This window comes from Ipomoea nil, unplaced genomic scaffold (genome assembly GCF_001879475.1).
Source record: "Ipomoea nil cultivar Tokyo-kokei standard unplaced genomic scaffold, Asagao_1.1 scaffold3394, whole genome shotgun sequence".
Classification (NCBI taxonomy): domain Eukaryota; kingdom Viridiplantae; phylum Streptophyta; class Magnoliopsida; order Solanales; family Convolvulaceae; genus Ipomoea; species Ipomoea nil.
In genome coordinates this window covers 842,951-861,514 of record NW_017619822.1, presented here as the reverse complement: position 1 = coordinate 861,514, position 18,564 = coordinate 842,951, and the positions used below count along the sequence as shown (strand labels likewise).

General features: G+C 33.6%; 2 protein-coding genes across 3 annotated transcripts; one reads left to right on the top strand and one right to left on the bottom strand.

The window, feature by feature from the left end:
• Positions 1-7,277: 7,277 nt before the first annotated feature.
• LOC109171153 (glucan endo-1,3-beta-glucosidase 13) lies at positions 7,278-11,431 on the top strand. Of its 2 annotated transcripts, XM_019320290.1 has the most exons (5): positions 7,278-7,651; positions 9,150-10,421; positions 10,634-10,664; positions 10,943-11,094; positions 11,138-11,431. In XM_019320290.1, exons 1-4 carry the CDS (start codon positions 7,597-7,599, stop codon positions 11,076-11,078), a joined length of 1,494 nt encoding a protein of 497 aa, XP_019175835.1. In that variant the 5' UTR covers positions 7,278-7,596; the 3' UTR covers positions 11,079-11,094; positions 11,138-11,431. The 2 variants fall into 2 exon arrangements, with proteins under 2 accessions (XP_019175835.1, XP_019175834.1); XM_019320289.1 differs by having other exon boundaries at positions 7,279-7,651; positions 10,943-11,431.
• Positions 11,432-15,502: 4,071 nt separating this feature from the next.
• Positions 15,503-16,666, bottom strand: LOC109171135 (profilin-like). The gene is made up of 3 exons (XM_019320264.1): positions 16,446-16,666; positions 16,000-16,137; positions 15,503-15,879 (listed from the first exon to the last, which is right to left on the bottom strand). Exons 1-3 carry the CDS (start codon positions 16,566-16,568, stop codon positions 15,745-15,747), a joined length of 396 nt encoding a protein of 131 aa, XP_019175809.1. The 5' UTR covers positions 16,569-16,666; the 3' UTR covers positions 15,503-15,744.
• Positions 16,667-18,564: the final 1,898 nt, after the last annotated feature.

Below are 18,564 nucleotides of genomic sequence, written 5' to 3'. Positions count from 1 at the left end.
AAATCTTAGCTTGCTAGGTGAATATTGGTCCATAATTTGCCTTTTTCAAGTATATAACTTACCAAATAATTTAAGTAAACAAGCTAAGTGTATAATGCATGATGATGTTATTGAATATATTGCACTAGTTGATACTTAATATAAAATGATGTTGTTTTGGACCAAGACCCACCATGCTAGGTGAATCTTGGTCCATAATTTGCCTTTTCAAGTATATAACTTATCAAATAATTTAAGTGAACAAGCTAAGTGTATAATACATGATGATGTTATTGAATATATTGCACTAGTTGATACTTAATATAAAATGATGTTGTTTTGGACCAAGGCCCACCATGCTAGGTGAATCTTGGTCCATAATTTGCCTTTTTCAAGTATATAACTTACCAAATAATTTAAGTGAACAAGCTAAGTGTATAATACATGATGATGTTATTGAAATATTGCACTAGTTGATACTTAATATAAAATGATGTTGTTTTGGACCAAGACCCACCATGCTAGGTGAATCTTGGTCCATAATTTGCCTTTTCAAGTATATAACTTATCAAATAATTTAAGTGAACAAGCTAAGTGTATAATACATGATAATGTTATTGAATATATTGCACTAGTTGATACTTAATATAAAATGATGTTGTTTTGGACCAAGGCCCACCATGCTAGGTGAATCTTGGTCCATAATTTGCCTTTTCAAGTATATAACTTACCAAATAATTTAAGTGAACAAGCTTAGTGTATAATACATGATGATGTTATTGAATATATTGCACTAGTTGATACTTAATATAAAATGATGTTGTTTTGGACCAAGGCCCACCATGCTAGGTGAATCTTGGTCCATAATTTGCCTTTTTCAAGTATATAACTTACCAAATAATTTAAGTGAACAAACTAAGTGTATAATACATGATGATGTTATTGAATATATTGCACTAGTTGATACTTAATATAAAATGATGTTGTTTTGGACCAAGGCCCACCATGCTAGGTGAATCTTGGTCCATAATTTGCCTTTTCAAGTATATAACTTACCAAATAATTTAAGTGAACAAGCTAAGTGTATAATACATGATGATGTTATTGAATATATTGCACTAGTTGATACTTAATATAAAATGATGTTGTTTTGGACCAAGGCCCACCATGCTAGGTGAATCTTGGTCCATAATTTGCCTTTTTCAAGTATATAACTTACCAAATAATTTAACTTGAAATGTTGTGAGAAAAATGTAATACTAATTGGCCGAAATGAATATAGTGTAGTTGTTGTAGTAGTTATAATTATATAAATTTGTTAAAATGTTGTTAACAAATGTTTAACTAGGTTATTATTATTTTAGATTGGCTTGTGATGGATAAAAGTTGGATGAAAGCTAATCGACTTAGTTAGGAATATGAAGATGGAGTTAGAAATTTTTTACAGTTTGCAAATAATAACCTTCCGAATAGTAATAAGAGGTTCTTCTGTCCTTGTACGAAATGTTGTAATCAGAAAAGGTTAGGTGAAGAAGACATATATGATGATCTAATTGTTAATGGGATTAATCCATATTATACACAATGGATTTGGCATGGTGAAAGCGATGTGGCTACAACATCTAACATGTATGTTGACAATGAAGATGATGAGTCTGAAGATCGGTTGGATGAAATGTTTCGCGATGTTGGAGAAGAGTTTACCAATCGGTCAAATGAGTTGGATGAATTATTGAATGATTCAAAACAACCTTTATGGCCAGGGTGTAGTAAATATACCAGATTATCTGCTGTATTAAAATTATTCAACTTGAAAGCTGGGAATGGGTGGAGCGACAAGAGCTTTACTGCTTTACTTAAAATAGTCAATGATATGCTTCCAGATGGTAATGAACTTCCCAAGAGTACATATGATGCCAAAAAGATGTTGTGTCCCATGGGTATGGGATACAAAAAAATACGTGCTTGCCCTAACGATTGCATATTGTTTAGGAATGATTACAAAGACTTGCATGCATGTCCAATATGCACGGCATCTCGTTATAAAACAAGAGAGAGTGGTAAAGTACGTTTGAAAAGTCCACCAGCTAAAGTTTTGTGGTATCTCCCAATTCTTCCAAGATTTAAGCGCATGTTTGCAAATCCAAGCGATGCGAAGAACTTATCATGGCATGCAGATGAAAGAATTTCCGATGGCAAGCTTCGACACCCGGCTGATTCTTCTCAATGGATAACATTTGATAATGCATTTCCTGAATTTGGCCAAGAGTCGAGAAATCTTAGACTTGGACTTTGTACTGATGGTATTAACCCTCACGGGAACCTAAGTAGCAAGCATAGCTCGTGGCCAGTTATGTTGATAATTTATAATCTACCCCCGTGGTTGTGTATGAAACGCAAATACATATTATTAAGCTTGATGATTTCTGGGCCAAAACAACCAGGTAATGATATAGATGTTTTTTTGGCGCCTTTGATTGATGACTTGAAGCAATTATGGGATGAAGGTGTGTTAGTGTTTGACGCATACCGGAAGGAGACTTTTAAGTTGCATGCAATGCTTTTTTGCACAATCAATGACTTTCCAGCTTATGGTAACTTGTCTGGATATAGTGTCAAAGGTCATAAGGCATGCCCCATATGTGAAGATAATACCTGTTATCATCAACTGGTTCATGGTATGTAAATTATTTTTTAAAAAAGAAAAAAAAAAATATATATATATATATATATATATATATATATATATATATATATATATATATATATATATATATATATATACGGCTTCGGCTTTTAGGTAAAAGCCGAAGCCGTATATTACATACGACGTCGGTTGTTCAACCGACGTCGTATCATTTACTTACGACGTCTCTTAAGACGACGTCGAAAGATAACTGACGTTAAATGGGGTATTTTAACCGACGTTAAAACCGTTTTCTGTAGTAGTGTGTGGATGCAGTGGTACGCATGACCACTGGGTTCTTGCGTGGTTGGAGGACAACTAATGGCGTGGAGGTGGACAATTTACATTAGTAACGCATAGCTCAACAACATTGGACGAAACTGGATTAGGGGTGTTTGAAGTTGAATGTTGACGTTGAAATTGAAGCTAGGAGGAGCTGCATGGGGTTTGGGTGGGTTATTAGAGATGTATTGGGGAGTTTCATTGCTCATAAATCAATGCACGGTGTGGTGTATGCACGGTGTAACTAGAGAAGCCAAGGTGATGGGAATACAGGAGCTGTTTAGTTGACTCAAAGAGCTTAATTTTAGCGAGGTTGATGTAGAGATGAATGTGCAAGAGGTTTTTAACCCGTTGCATGGTGAGGTTTGGAAAGTCCGTGTTTGATTTAGTGGTTGATGACATAAAAGATATTAAATATGCGATTCTTCTTTATTAAACGATTTGCAAATTGCGTCGATGACTTACTTGCTTAGAGGTCGTTTCTTAATTAGATTGTAGAGTTTGGTATATGATTATTGTGTGGACCATGGTCTACACAATGTTACGTGGACCATAACAAAATGTACATTTTTAATATACTAAATGTACATTAATTTTGTACTGAATGTACATTATACAATATAATGTACATTCAATACAAAAATAATGTACATTTTCTGAATACAATGTACATTATTTTTGTACTGAATGTACATTATTTTTGTATTGAATATACATTATTTTACAGTATACAAAATATGGTCCATGCAACTTGTGTAGAGCATGGTCCACACAATAATGATTGATGTTCCGCCTTCTTTAATTATAGATATTTTAAGTTTTGATAATCAATAAATTTCTTTACTATCAAAAAAAAAAAAAAAGTACTACATTCCATATTAAATATATATAAATTTATAAGTTAAATTATCAATACATTTCTTGAGTAGCAATAAAATTAAGTTACATTCTAATATATCAATTTAAATAAAATTATAATACCTACAAATTTTGTCTAGATAATAATATAGTAATTATCGTTTATCATATTAGAGGGTAAATACTAAATAGTAAACATAAAAAACAGTAACAATCTAATTAAATAATCAGATAAAATCTACAAATTATCAATATCAAACTTAATATGTAAAAGCTTAATTTAAATTATTCACTAATAGATACGGAGTAATTGACAAAAGAAAAAACATATTTATTTAATGTATACCTTCAAATAATAATTACGAAATATAAATTTATCTTTTCCAAAAAAAAAAAAAAACATATACTTATGAGATGTTTGGAAGGATGGAGTTGTAATTCCATCCATACTAAACTCCATGGAATTATAATTATATGGTTTGGTTAGAGGGAATCATGGAATTGCAATTTCTAAGGTCTTCCAAGGAATTGCAATTTTACATGGTGTAAAATTATAATTTTATGATAAATGACTATTTTACCTTTATTATTATTATATTATTATTATTAAACAATGACATTTTAGTCTTTATTCACTTACATGACGTTTGGTTAGAAGGAAAGAATTAGGGGGAAAAGAATAAGGTGATAATAAAGTATGAATTCAAATTACATTGCTTGGTAGGGAGGAATATAATTATTAGGAATGAGAAGGGAATAAGTGGTATAAAGACTAAAATGTCCTTGTGTAATAATAATACTAAGAGCATCCCCATTAGGAGGATTATTCACCGTTTTAAATAAAAAATTGCCAACATGAATGAAAGAGAAGCAAGTGAGAGAATGCTAGAGCTCCTCCGGCTAAGAATGAGATTTTTATGGTCCCAATGCAAGATAAAGATAACAATTGGTTGTTCTTTTTTTCTTGCATTAAAAGGGTGTTGCTATTTGCACCACCCTTTAGTCAAAATGGAGTATAAAGTACCTTGCAAATGTAAAAAGTTAAAAAATTTCAATGATTATATAGGTGGTGTAAATAGCCAAAGTGGTGTTCAAATTGCTATTTACACCACCTTATCAAATCTCATTGAAACATTAATTAACTAAAATATTTTTTTTTAAAAAGAAATAAAAACATTAAAAAAAAACGCAGAAGCTGTCTTCTCCGGTGAGAAAGCACCCATCCAGTGGGTTGCCTTCTCACCGGAGAGGGCAACCTGGGTCGCCTTCTCCGGTGAGAAGGCAGCCCACCTAGTGGGTTGCCTTCTCACGGTAGAAGGCAGCCTTCTCCGGTGAGAAGGCAGCCCATAGCCTTCTCACCAGAGAAGTAAGTTTTATTTATTTATTTTTAATTAGTAATTTGATTATTAAATAAAAATAAATAATAAATATTAATGTTTGACTATATTTAATGAGGTGGTGCAAATAGCACTTTTGTATTTGCACCACCTATAAAGCTACTACACCTATTAAATAAGTGGTGTAAATTGCAAATAGGGTGGTGCAAATAGAATTTCCCCATTAAAAATCTTTTTTCATTTTAGTTTTTTACTTTTTTTTCTTTATCACTTTTCTCCTCATCTCTCCTACTTGGCACCTAAAAAACCATACCAAAGTCTCCACTATTGAGGATGCCCTAATAATAATCAAGGGTAAAAATTCTTTTTCTTCCTTTTTCTCTTTCCTTTCCCCATTGAATTGCAATTCATATGGGAGGGTATGAATTGCAATTCAACAAAATGAGGGAATTGCAATTCTGGTGACCAGAGAATTATGCTGTAACTGAATTGCAACATCTAACCAAACATTCCATTATTTCCTTTCAATTTTTCATCATTATATTTATGTCTACCAAACAATGTAATATAAATTTTCACTTTTTAGTCCGCATGGATAGCTCAGTTGATCACAGATGTGAAGTTTAGAAAGAATGACTAAAGATTGAGTCTCAACAGCGGGCAGTGTGGGATCAGCCCTCTCAAAGTGACATCTCAAAGTGAGGGGCTCCTTGTGCGCAATAAGCAAAGGTCTAGACTCTATGTTCAACTGAATTACCATGATACATCATTCTTCCAAAGGCTGAACCCCAACCCTAAGGGCCCCCCACACCCCTACCATGATACATCATCCCAGTACAGTAAGCAACTGAATTACCATGATACATCATCCCAGTACAGTAAGCAACTGAATTACCATGATACATCCCCCTCTCAAAGTGAGGGGCTCCTTATGCGCAATAAGCAAAGGTCTAGACTCTATGTTCAATTGAATTATCATGATACATCCCCCCAATACATTAAGCAACTGATTTACCGTGATACATTCTCCCAATACAATAAGCAAAAGTCTAAACTCTATGTTCAACTGAATTACCATGAAACATCATCTCAAATACTTTGACGAGCCGAGTATAAAACCATTTGGAATTAAAAATTTCAATGAAAAATAAATTTTTACTTTATTCTTTTCTCACTGAATTACAATTCTTTTATCATTTCTTCCTCCATCAAATCAAGGTCGGTTTTTAGATTTTTGTTTCCCTGTTCGAGTAAATAAATAAGGCCCTACCAAAATTAAAATCTTTAAAACTAATACCGTAATTTTATTATCAAAATATATAACACAAAAAAATTATCCGTGCATCGCACGCATACTGCACGGATAATTGGGCAATTATTTGCTCGAATTCAAGCAAGGATAACATAAAAAAACATAATCGATACAACTCATTTCATCAATTGAACTATATAATATTCGTTGTTATAATTTAAAGATTATAACAAATCTTTTCCGTGCAATGCACAAGTAAAAATAGACATATTATGAAATAATAATAATAGTGTGCACAAGTTTTGAACCATAGACCTCAAAGTTAAAATACAATAAATACATGTTCCTACCATTTTTTTTATAAAGCCTTTTAGGTTTAATTAAAAACTTTTAATTTTTATTTCTAAACTAACTAGGTAAAAATAAAATATTGAACTTTTAAAATTTGAGGCCCCTCTCAAATTTTGGGTCCGGTGCGGTAGCCCAGCTTGCACAGCCCAAAATTCGGCCCTGCATTAAACCCTACTATAGAAAACAAAAGATTTACCCGCACGGGCTTAGCTTAATGATTTAGTGGGCAGTATTTGAAGTAAGAGACCAAGGTTCAAACCTCGGCGACCACAGTGTGGGAATTATGTTCAAAGTGGACAGATTCCTTGTGTGCACCAACATTTGGCCCTGCTTACTAACCCATTGAGTCACTGTGTAATTTACATCTTCTCACATGCTCTGTCGGGTCGGACTGTGGAGACCTCTTAGGGCTGAACCCCTTTTGGGGTAAGAAAACAAAAGATTTATGACAAGACATCAGCCATTTGTACTACGAGGCTTGTACTCCAAAGCCTTAAAATCTGCGGAATCGATGCATCTTCCTTAAATCTTTTGAATATTTCATTCTCAAGTCCGCTTCTCTTTCTCTCTGCTGACACGCTCACTTCCCGAAGCAAACTCGTCACGCCTCAGCACTCAGCATAGCCCCCACTCGTGTCACTATTCCTCTCGAGCTCCGACACCCCCTCCTTTACCGTACAGAGAGACGTTATAGTCTTCTGATCCTCAAAAACAAGAACAAAAATACCAACGTTACAAAACAAAAGCATCAGCAGAAGCCAGTAAACAAGAAAGAAACACAGTGAAGTGAGGAGAGAGAGAGAGAGAGAGAGTGGGGGTGAAGGAGAAGCACTTAAGAAGAAGAAGAAGAAATGGGAATGTGGTTCAGACTCATCTTTGCATGTTCTTTGCTCTTGCTGCTTCTGGGTATGTTCAAAATTGCTCCTTTTTCCTACTATTGTTTTTTTTGGGGTTTTCAAGGTTAATTCTCATTTGGGTTTCTTGCTAAGATTAGCTGTTGTTGAGGTGGTTTTTGCTTCTTATAGTGTTAACTTGATTATGTTTTAATGTGATATCTGAGAACCGACATTTCACTGTAGTTATCACTAACAGCAGCTCAAGTCTGGTTCTTTACCTAAATATCAAGAAATCTTCAAGTGTTCTTTATCAGATTTAGACCAACAACATATAGTATAAACAAAGCAACTAATCTGTTAAACAAAGTTTAGGGGAGAAAACTAATATGTCCTCCACTCCATGTTTGGTTGACACACCTTGCAGTCATCTCTTCCACCCTATCAGCAGCCCCAACTCTCAGTCACTGATTCAATACCCCCACCCCCCCCCCCCCTCACCCCCTCCCCCCCCCCCCCCCAATTACTGCCTACTAATGGAATGGCTTTACAGTTTAACCTTATAACACTACTTTAGGCAGTGTTTTAAAATAAGCTCTTATTTTAAGCTACAGCTTGTTTTAAGAACATTACCAAACCGAGTTTATAGCTTATTAGTAGCTTAAAATAAGCTATAAGCTCTTAAATAAGTTCTGCCAAACATACTCATAGATGTACCTGCATTATTAATGTATTGTGTAATGGTGGTTGCATTAGCATTTGGTGGTTTCTCAATTGGAATTTTGGGGGGCCAGTCTGCTAGCCAGCTAGAATGCATTATTTTTATGGTGGCCCGGGATGATCTATATTTTAATCAGTCAGGTGATGAAAACCAGGGTGCTTGCATTCATCCTGGTTCACAAAGCTATGCATATGCACATATTAATGATTTCATATCATAATATATTAATGGTCATGTGATAACTGTTCATAATGGTAATCATTTGAATACAAGTGTGTTGGTATAAGAGAGCATTAGTGTATTATGATATGAACATTGTTGATAGAATCCAGGTAGCTATGTGTACCAATTACCCCTTTTGCTTTCAATTGCCAGCTGATATGGTGTAAGTTGTGGACCACTCTAGCTAAAAATTGGCCTAGTAATAAATAGAAGCTTAAAATGGTATTTTCGTTAGTAATTTTTAAATGCCATTGGTTTTGGTTGAGTAATTATTGTTCTGTTATTCATGGTCCCGTTCAAGCATTTGAGTAGCTCCAACGAGGGGCACTTATACGGGATTGTGGCTGAAAATATGGTCGTTGAGGGATTGGCCAGTTGTGGTCTAACTTTGCCTCTCAGAAAGAATCAAAGCCGACCTATGACCTTTGGCATGACTCTGATACTAAATTGAAGCATGTATTCCATCTCAACTAAAAGTCTAAGTTGATAGTTGGATGGATAGATGCTGTCCAAAAAATATTCTTGCCTGAGATTACTGAATTATTACATTATTGAATTTTCGAATTCCTTTTTGGCTATGCTTAGTAGCTTACTTCAACTATTGAATTTGTTGATTACGTAAACGTAGGTATCTGCAGAGGAAGCAAAATTGGAGTCTGCTATGGAAGGAATGCGGACGATCTTCCCACCCCGGATAAAGCGGTACAGCTTATCCAACAACACAATATTAAGTATGTGAGGATATATGATTCGAACATCCAAGTTCTCAAGGCGTTTGCGAATACTGGAATTGAGCTCATGATCGGAATTCCAAATTCGGACTTGTTACCGTTTTCCCAATTCCAATCCAATGCCGATACGTGGTTGAAGAACAGCATCCTTCCATACTACCCCGCGACGAAAATCACTTCTATAACCGTCGGTGCTGAAGTCACAGAAGCCTCAAGCAATGTATCTGCCATGGTAGTACCCGCAATGAAGAACGTATTCACATCTCTACGAAAAGCCGGTCTCCACAAGAGGATCAAGGTTTCGACTACGCATTCCTTGGGCGTTTTATCTCGATCGTTCCCGCCTTCTGCCGGGGCTTTTAATAGTAGCCATGCTTATTTCCTGAAACCCTTGTTGGAATTCCTTGCTGAAAACCGGTCGCCTTTCTTGGTTAACATATATCCATACTATGCGTATAGAGATTCCTCGACCAATGTCTCCCTAGACTATGCTCTATTTGAGTCATCCTCGGAGGTAATTGATCCCAATACCGGTTTGCTATACACAAATATGCTCGATGCTCAGCTCGATGCCATCTACTATGCTTTGATGGCTCTGAATTTTAGAACGATTAATATCATGGTGACGGAAACCGGCTGGCCTTCTAAAGGGTCCCCTAAAGAGACGGCTGCCACTCCAGATAATGCACAAACCTACAACACGAACTTGATTCGACATGTTATTAATAACACGGGTACCCCAGCGAAACCCGGGGAGGATATTGATGTTTACATCTTTTCGCTGTTCAATGAGAATAGGAAACCTGGTTTAGAATCCGAGAGGAACTGGGGCTTGTTTTTCCCGGACCAAACGAGCGTCTACAACTTGGATTTCACCGGGAAAGGGGCGGTGGATGTTAGTACAGGTGCCAACCTCACTAGCTCGAATGGAACGTGGTGCATTGCTTCGTCGACAGCATCTGAAGCTGATTTGGAGAATGCTTTGAATTGGGCTTGTGGCTCTGGCAATGTGGACTGCTCGGCCATACAGCCTAGTCAGCCTTGCTTCGAGCCCGACAATCTTGTTTCTCATGCCTCGTTTGCGTTCAACAGTTACTACCAACAGAATGGAGCTACGGATGTCGCTTGCAGCTTTGGAGGAGTCGGTGTTAGAACGAATAAGAACCCAAGTAAGTGTACAAAAATGTGTTTTTTTTCCAATTTTTTGATATCAATTGTTAGTTACCTTTGCTTTGCTTCTCTCTTGCCCCTACCGAGGCAAATTATACTATCGACCATGGTCCACATTGCCAATGTTTAAACTGATTTTGGATCTGCTAATCTATCTTTAAACAGTCTCGTCAAAATTGCTCTCACCCCGTTCTCTATGATGCTTTTGCAGGCTACGACAACTGTCTCTACATGACCACGGGGTAAGTGTGATGTACCAATATGAGTTTGTCTCATACTAGGAAAATGAGTGAAACAATTTGGATTAGACCCATTGTACAGGGATTAGATGCCAATAAATATATTGGTTGTATCCCTAAGGGTCGTATCAGCACTATCACCATCACATGAATTGTTTCACTCCCGTGGACGCTGGCACATTGCTGAACCACGTAAATCTTGTCTTCTTTATCTTTCTGCCATTATTGTTATTTATTGTTCTTGTTAAACTCAACTTGTTTTTATATTTTACATTTAACAGGAGTAAAGCTGCTACTGCAGCTAGCAATGCAACAGCCAGCCCGACAAGAGCATCATCATCGTCAGCACGAAGAGTTTCTTTGCATTCACTCGCGCCTTTTCTCCTTCTCTTCTTTAGCGTAGTCTTTTATTATTAAGGTAACATCATCCAGCAAAGCACCATCCATCCCCGGCCGCTACATATGTGTTATGAAGCGAAATTCAACTTCAGATCGAGGTGTACGAGGTTTCAATTGCAGGCAATCTTGGCACAATTTTGTACGATGAACTGAACATAGGTTCTTCCTAGGACATGGTGGAACAGTTTCATGCCAAGATGTAGTAGATGTATCATCTATGATTCTATTCTATTAATTCATGAAGCTCTCTATTTCTGTAAAGAATGAGCTCTGTCCAATATGTATGTCTTGATGAGAAGAAACAGACTGGAACTGTTGTGCAAAACCAGTGTGCTTTTGTGGCATAAAAAACTTTTTGGTTTTTTTCTTCAGTCTACTTATTTTCAATGATATGTATATTATAAGGTAATCAGCTTGGTTGGCGTGAGTGGCCGTGCACCCTGATAAGGGAGTTTGGGATTTTGAACATTCTCTTGAATAGAAAAATTGGTCAGCACTTTGCCCTTTAATTAGGCTGGCCTAGTGCGAATGGGTATTAGTCTGAATATGGTACAGGCCTTCTACTATTAGGATCTGTTTAAGACATCTCATGATTTGATTAAAAGAAATGATATATTAAAGATTTGTTTTTGAGTATATATATTACTTAAAATGGACTTTTAGTCACATTAAAAAATGAACTTCAAAAAATATCATTTAATATACTGAAATTGAACATTTAATATGCTAAAAATAAATTTATTTGTCCATTTTTATTGTAAATGTGGACCATGGTCTAATGGTCTACAGTATGTATAATAATTGGTTGGAACATGGATAGGCCATAGAAGGATCTGTTTCTTATTCGGGCCTCAATTGGTACTGCCCCATACAAGATTTATGGTCCCAACAATAATTTCACTTTCTGTCTATTGTTTAACGTGTAGCACTTTTTAATTTCACCACATCTATCTATATATAATAAAATTATATGGTCTTGTGAAAATTGAATGTTGCATTTAATTTTCACAAGACCATATGGCTTTAAGATGTGAAAGTCTTGTGAAAATTAAATGGGCTTTAAGATGTGAAAATTAAATGTTGCATTTAATTTTCACATCTTAAAGTCATATGGCTTTAAGAAGCATGCATGCAATCCCAAAGTCCATAAGTTTGAAATTAATATATAGCATAGCTATGTGACTTAATATTTAAGATTATTGATGTGCATATTAAGGACTACGGAGACAAAGATGCGTTATTCGTGGATTCATCGAATACTATCCAACAACACTCTCCAACTTAATTGACGTGAAGTAGGCTTAGTAACATTTAGATTATATTCTCGAATTATTAGTTCTCATCTTTTATTGATTACACACTTAATTTGATAGTATTTGGAAGAAAAAAAATCAATGTTCTAACTAAGATTGTGATTTTGGTCTTTAAAGGTCAATTGTATGTTGCTACATCTAGAGTTAGAAATCTCAAAGGTCTAAAAATTTTGATCCGTGGTGACTCTAAAATTGTAATTCAATTACTATTGTAGTTTACTAAGTTTTTAAAAATTTATAATATTAAATACTATGTACTAAATTTTTAATATAGTTTATGATTTGTAGTAATCACACACCTTAAATATTATTTTAATTGTAAATATATTTATGTTCATAATTTTATCATAGGAATTCACACATAATAATTATTAAATAACAAAAATTTTATATATGAATAAATCTTATATAGTGTATATTTTTATAACATATTTTCCGTGCATCGCACGGGACAAATACTAGTATAAATAATGGGCAAAATATTCATGTTCAATGACACATTTTAGCTACATAATAATGTTGTAGATGCTTTTAAGTTCCTTTAGAATTTCGACTTTCAATTTGTAAATCAATCAGCGATTCAAAATTTTCTATAATTTAATTAGGGAGGTTGTTTCTCTATCAGATTATAAGAAATGTTTTTTCATTCTATTGAACTTTGTTGTAAATGTTCTTATATGTTATTTTCACTTTTGGTCCCACAAGTATGAAATTATTTTCACATTTGGTCATTAACTATCAAAATTTTCAGATTTGATCCCATGACTTTTAAATCCTTGCCACATTTGGTCACTAACTATTAAAATTTTCAGATTTATCCCACAACTTTTAAATTCTTACTACATTTGATCACTGACTATTAAAATTTTTAGATTTGATCGGGTGATTCTCTAATCACAAAATTAACAACTAATCTCCCTTCTAATTAAATAAATTGTAATTTTTGTACAAAACATTCCGTGTTTGTAAATTTAAATTTGTAATATAATTTTAAGGGAAAATGACACTTTTCCCCCTGAGTTATATACTTGTAGCCATTTTTCTCCCTCAATTATTTAGGTAAGCACATTAGCCCCCTCAATTATTCTAAAAGTGGTGGTTTCCCCCCCCCCCCCCCCCCCCTGATATATTAAATTGACATTTCTACCCTTAAAGTAAACATTTTATTTATTTTACTTCTCCAACAAATTATTGCGTATACGTAGGGATGACCACGGTTCAGACCAAACTGAACCGGACACTATAGCAATTGAATTAAAAGTTTCCGGTTATGATTCAGATCTAGAACCTAATATTTGAATTTCAATTTATTAAAATTATGAATAAAAAAATTGGATCTTGAACCGTGAATCGGCGGTTCTGGATCCGGTTCGCGATTTTGAACCGTCTTTATTTTAAAATTTTATTTTTTATTTTAAATAGTCTAAATTCAAAAATAAATGTATTTTATTTTTTCAGTTCGGAACATGAATCGTCCGTTCCGGTTCGCGATTTTAATAAACTCTAAATATCGAGTTTCGATTCTAAATTATAATTGGAATATTTCGGTTTGGTTGCTATAGTGTTTGTTTGGTTTGAACCAAATCATTGTCATAATTGGTTGGAGAAGGAAAATAAATGAAATATTTATTTTAAATATTTATTTTAAGGGTAAATATGTCCATTTAACATTTCAGGGGAAAAAACAGCCACTTGAATAATTCAGGGAGAGAAAATGCTATAAGTATATAACATAGGAGGAAGAAGTGTCATTTTCCCTAATTTTAATTTATTTAAATTCGATTTTAACATTATTAAAGTTTGTATATAATATTTGTATTCTGTAAACATAATATCATTAATTCAACACCATATTAACTTATAAAAAAATTGGAGGTAACTTTATTGTAAGACCAAATCTGAAAATTTTAATTGTCGGGGATCAAATGTGGCAAATCTAAAAATTTTAATAGTTGGGGACCAAATGTGGCAATGATTTAAAAGTGTTAGAAATTCGATTGACCATTTGATATCATTGATATGCTTAGTGTGTGACTCGTTGATTTTTTAGGGTTAGGATTAAACCAGACCCATAGTATGAACTAATAACTAGAGAAGAACTAATAACCAACTCATCAACTTCGCATTATCTGGATATCTAAAGAATCAGTCACGATATGATATATAGTATAGGTCATATCTTTGTAGCAACTGCTATTTTTTTTTCATAAACAAAAAAGATTCTAAGTTGCAAAGCAAAATAGAAGAGAAAAAAGATGTGGATAAAAGAATCTCAATGATTTAATGTGGAAATGATTCAATACTCGTGAGACCAAAAGTGAAAATAACTCCGTTCTTATTTATTATTAATGAATTTGTTTTGATTTAAAAAAAAAAAAAGGGGGGGGGGGGGGGGGGGGGGAGGGCAAATCTTTGAGCATCCATATCAGTTTTAACGCACCCATTGTGGTCGCAATGTGTGCCTAATACGTAATCTGGCATTTTTTTTTTCATTCTCCTGCAAAAAACTTGTTTTGCACGAGAAAAAACTGGGTTTAAAAACCTTGTATTCCATCTATGAAAAATCACTGTTCTAACAACTGAGAAAAAATCTTGTATTTCATCTATGAAAAACCACTATTCTAACTACTAAGAAAAAACCTAGTATTCCATTTGAAAAATCACTATTCTAAAAATTGAGAAAAAACCGATGATATGGATGCTCTTATGGTCTATGTAGAGTTGTGTAAATCGTGAATACAAAGTACATTTTTAATACATTAAAAAATATATTATTTGTGTATGGAATATAACATTATTTTGTGTACTTCTAATTTTCAAGTAATGTTTATGAATATAAAGTACATTCTTAATATACTAACTGAATTTATATTATTTGATAAGATACAAAATTTCAATACTCAAATAATATACTTTCTATGAATATAGGTACATTTTTTAATATACTAATATACGAAATGTATATTATTTGTGTATTGAATGGACATTATTTGATAATATACAAAATAATATATTTTCAATACTCAAATAATGTACTTTATTTGTGATTGATACAATTGGTCCATGCAATAACAACTCATAAATAAGGCAGCTGGGCAAAGAAAGTAAAAAACAGTTCTACCAGAAAAATTAGATAAAAATCATAAATTCATATATTAAAGAACTGCAGCAGTGCAGCAGTCAAATCCAAAACATCCAATTATAAAAAATAAAAAAACGAATCAAAATAATTATATCATCAAATCACCCTTCCAGGAGGGGAAAAAACACAAGGGTAATACACCTTGAACCCAGGGGGGAATTATATCTACTACTACTACTTCATCATCTGCAGAAGAAAACCAGAATCTTGAATTGATAGCTGAAAATGACTAAAAGCCCTGATCAACCAAATAATCACCAAGCCTTTCAACAACCATGTTGCACTGCCCTGGAGTCATTGGCTCATCATATAATCCAAACAGCAAGCACTGGCTAGTCTTCTTAATGCAAATGCCACCAGGTCCCTGGATAAATAATTACATAGTGTTAAAACAGAGAAAAATCCAGCCAATTTTGAGAAGGAAAACTATGGATCTGTATTCCTATTTCCTACTAAGAATTAGAAAACAAGTTGAAGATATTACCTTCTTTCCACGAACAACAGCCCCTGGCTCGCCTTGAATCACCATGTATTTTGCGCCACCAAGGTGGAGCCCAGTTGGAGCAAGAGACCCAGGTTCATCAAAATCCTTCATGATTGCAGAAACTTCTCCTGCTTTTAACTACAACATCAAAATCAAAAGTGATTGGTATTAGTTCATGAACACAATTAATTAGTGATCCGAAATCATCCAACCAAAAAGCAGAAGATTATTTTCATCATATCAAATCAAATATAACAATTTTCATAAAAATTGAAAACCAACCAATCCTGTTATCACGTCGGATCCAATATATTGGAAACACAAATCAACATGCGATCATAATATAACTCGGTATATTTGATCGATCATTGTACAAAGTTACCATTTAATCGGATCCCTAATCGCCAACACACACGCATATAGTAAATGCGGTAATAGAAGATCACCTGGGGGAAGGCGGAGCTCTGGGCCCAGACGCTGCCGTCGAGGCCGAGGATGGCGGCAGAGGTGAGGTGGTTGCCCTCAATATCGCACATAAGGTGCTCATCGACGTAAGTTTGCCACGACATTTTCGAAATTTTCCGATGAAAACTTTCCGGCGAATATGATAATTGATAGTTGTGCTTTGTGAATAGAGAGATGTGTTTGTATTGATGAATTGAAATGGGAGTGAGTATCCCTATTTATGGAGTGAGATTGGAGGACAAAAGTCCGTAATACCCCTCTAACCAAAATGATCGGGGGTAAAACCATAACTAATTAACGGTGCATATTTTTTCTTCAACAAGAATGAAGTATGACCTCTTCTTTTCCTCTTTTTTTTTTTTTTGTTTTTTTTTTTTTGGTATTATTGACTATATTACAAAATAATATTTGTTATATATTTTCTCTATTTGTTACACTCAAAAAATTAATACCGCACCATTGATATTCAATTCGGTCATATGACATTCCTTCCGGGAGAGCCACAGAAGTGAAATATGACATTTAATTACATGCAATAATATAATTGGATCATCCAATTAAAAAAGAACATTGTAATTGAATTTTTAAACAATTTTAAATCGTGTAATTAAACTGAAGTATAGTGCCAACTATCATGTAGTGCGATGACATCGCGATTATTATTCCAAATGGGTGGTTATTGATGGACTCTGGGCTGAAAATGTTTGAGAAAGCATAGCACATATATCCCACCTTGTAAAAAATCATGAGTATTTAAAATTTGTTTTTAAAAAAACAGAAGCTAAGTATAGTTTACTGTCAATTTAATATAATTTTTAATTGTTCAGGGACTCAATAATATAATAATATAATATATATAATATAATAATAATAATAATAATTATTACTATTATTATTATTATTATTATTATTATTATTATTATTATTATTATTATTATTTGAGTTGGATGAATAGTTTTGTATGTAATTTGATAAAATATATTGAGAGACAAAGGAGGAGAAGTTATAACAACTTAACACTTAACAAGTCATTTGATTTATATTAGAATTGGATCATCCACCGCAACCACACTCAAATCCACCATTGAAGAAATTCCACCATATCAACCTCCTAGCCTCTAGACATTTTTGGCGTCTAATTAGCTTGAAAAAAAAAAAAAAAAATAGAACTATTATCAATCTATCTTTAGAACATTTTAGAATGTATTATCAAACTTTTTCTCTTTTCTTCTTTGTTTTGAGATCCTTTTAGATTTCAATGGTTGAACCCATTTTATCTAGCTAAGGATTGTTGAAGCTATAATTCAATTTCAATAGTAAGTTCATTCTTAATCTCATTATTGTAAGTATTTATCAATTTCTCGTGCTTTGATTCCATAATTATTTAAGTATTATTGAATAGTGACATTCTTAATGTGCTAAATAATCATTTGCTCATTCAAATTATCAATCTTTCCCATTGTTATTTTAATCTAGATAATCGTTTGTCAATTAGAATTATCAATAATCTTCCTTATTGTTATTTTAATCTAGTGGTACTTAGCATTAATCAATGTGTATCGCATTGTGTGTTTGTGGATCAAGACTTGGGTCTTTCTAATTCCGAATGCTGATGGATTATCTTATGAGGTTTTTGGAGTAATTATTTGGTAAGTTATTGGCCCTGTTTGGTAAAAAATTGGCCTATAGGCCAATTTTGGTTTATTTGACCACTATTAATTGTTTGATTTAGTTTAAATATCAATATAAATGTTTGGTTAATTAGCTTTTTACAACTTCAAAAGGCTAAAATTCAAAAAGATACTCCAGGCAACTTTTTCAATTAGCTTTTTGAGAAAAGAAATTATACCAAATAGCTATCAGCTAACAGCTAATTTACCAAACACTTTTCTACCATCAACTAATGTTATTAACTACTTATACTCTCTAATTAACACAATCAGCTAACAACTATCAGCTAACAGCCATTTTGGGCCATTAACTAATTTAGAAAATATTAGGGTATGGGCAATTGTTCAGGTTGCTTTAACAAAGTTTAATTTGCTTTACAATCATTGTGCTTAATTTTGCAACCATGACCTATTGTGTAGAATCCTTGTG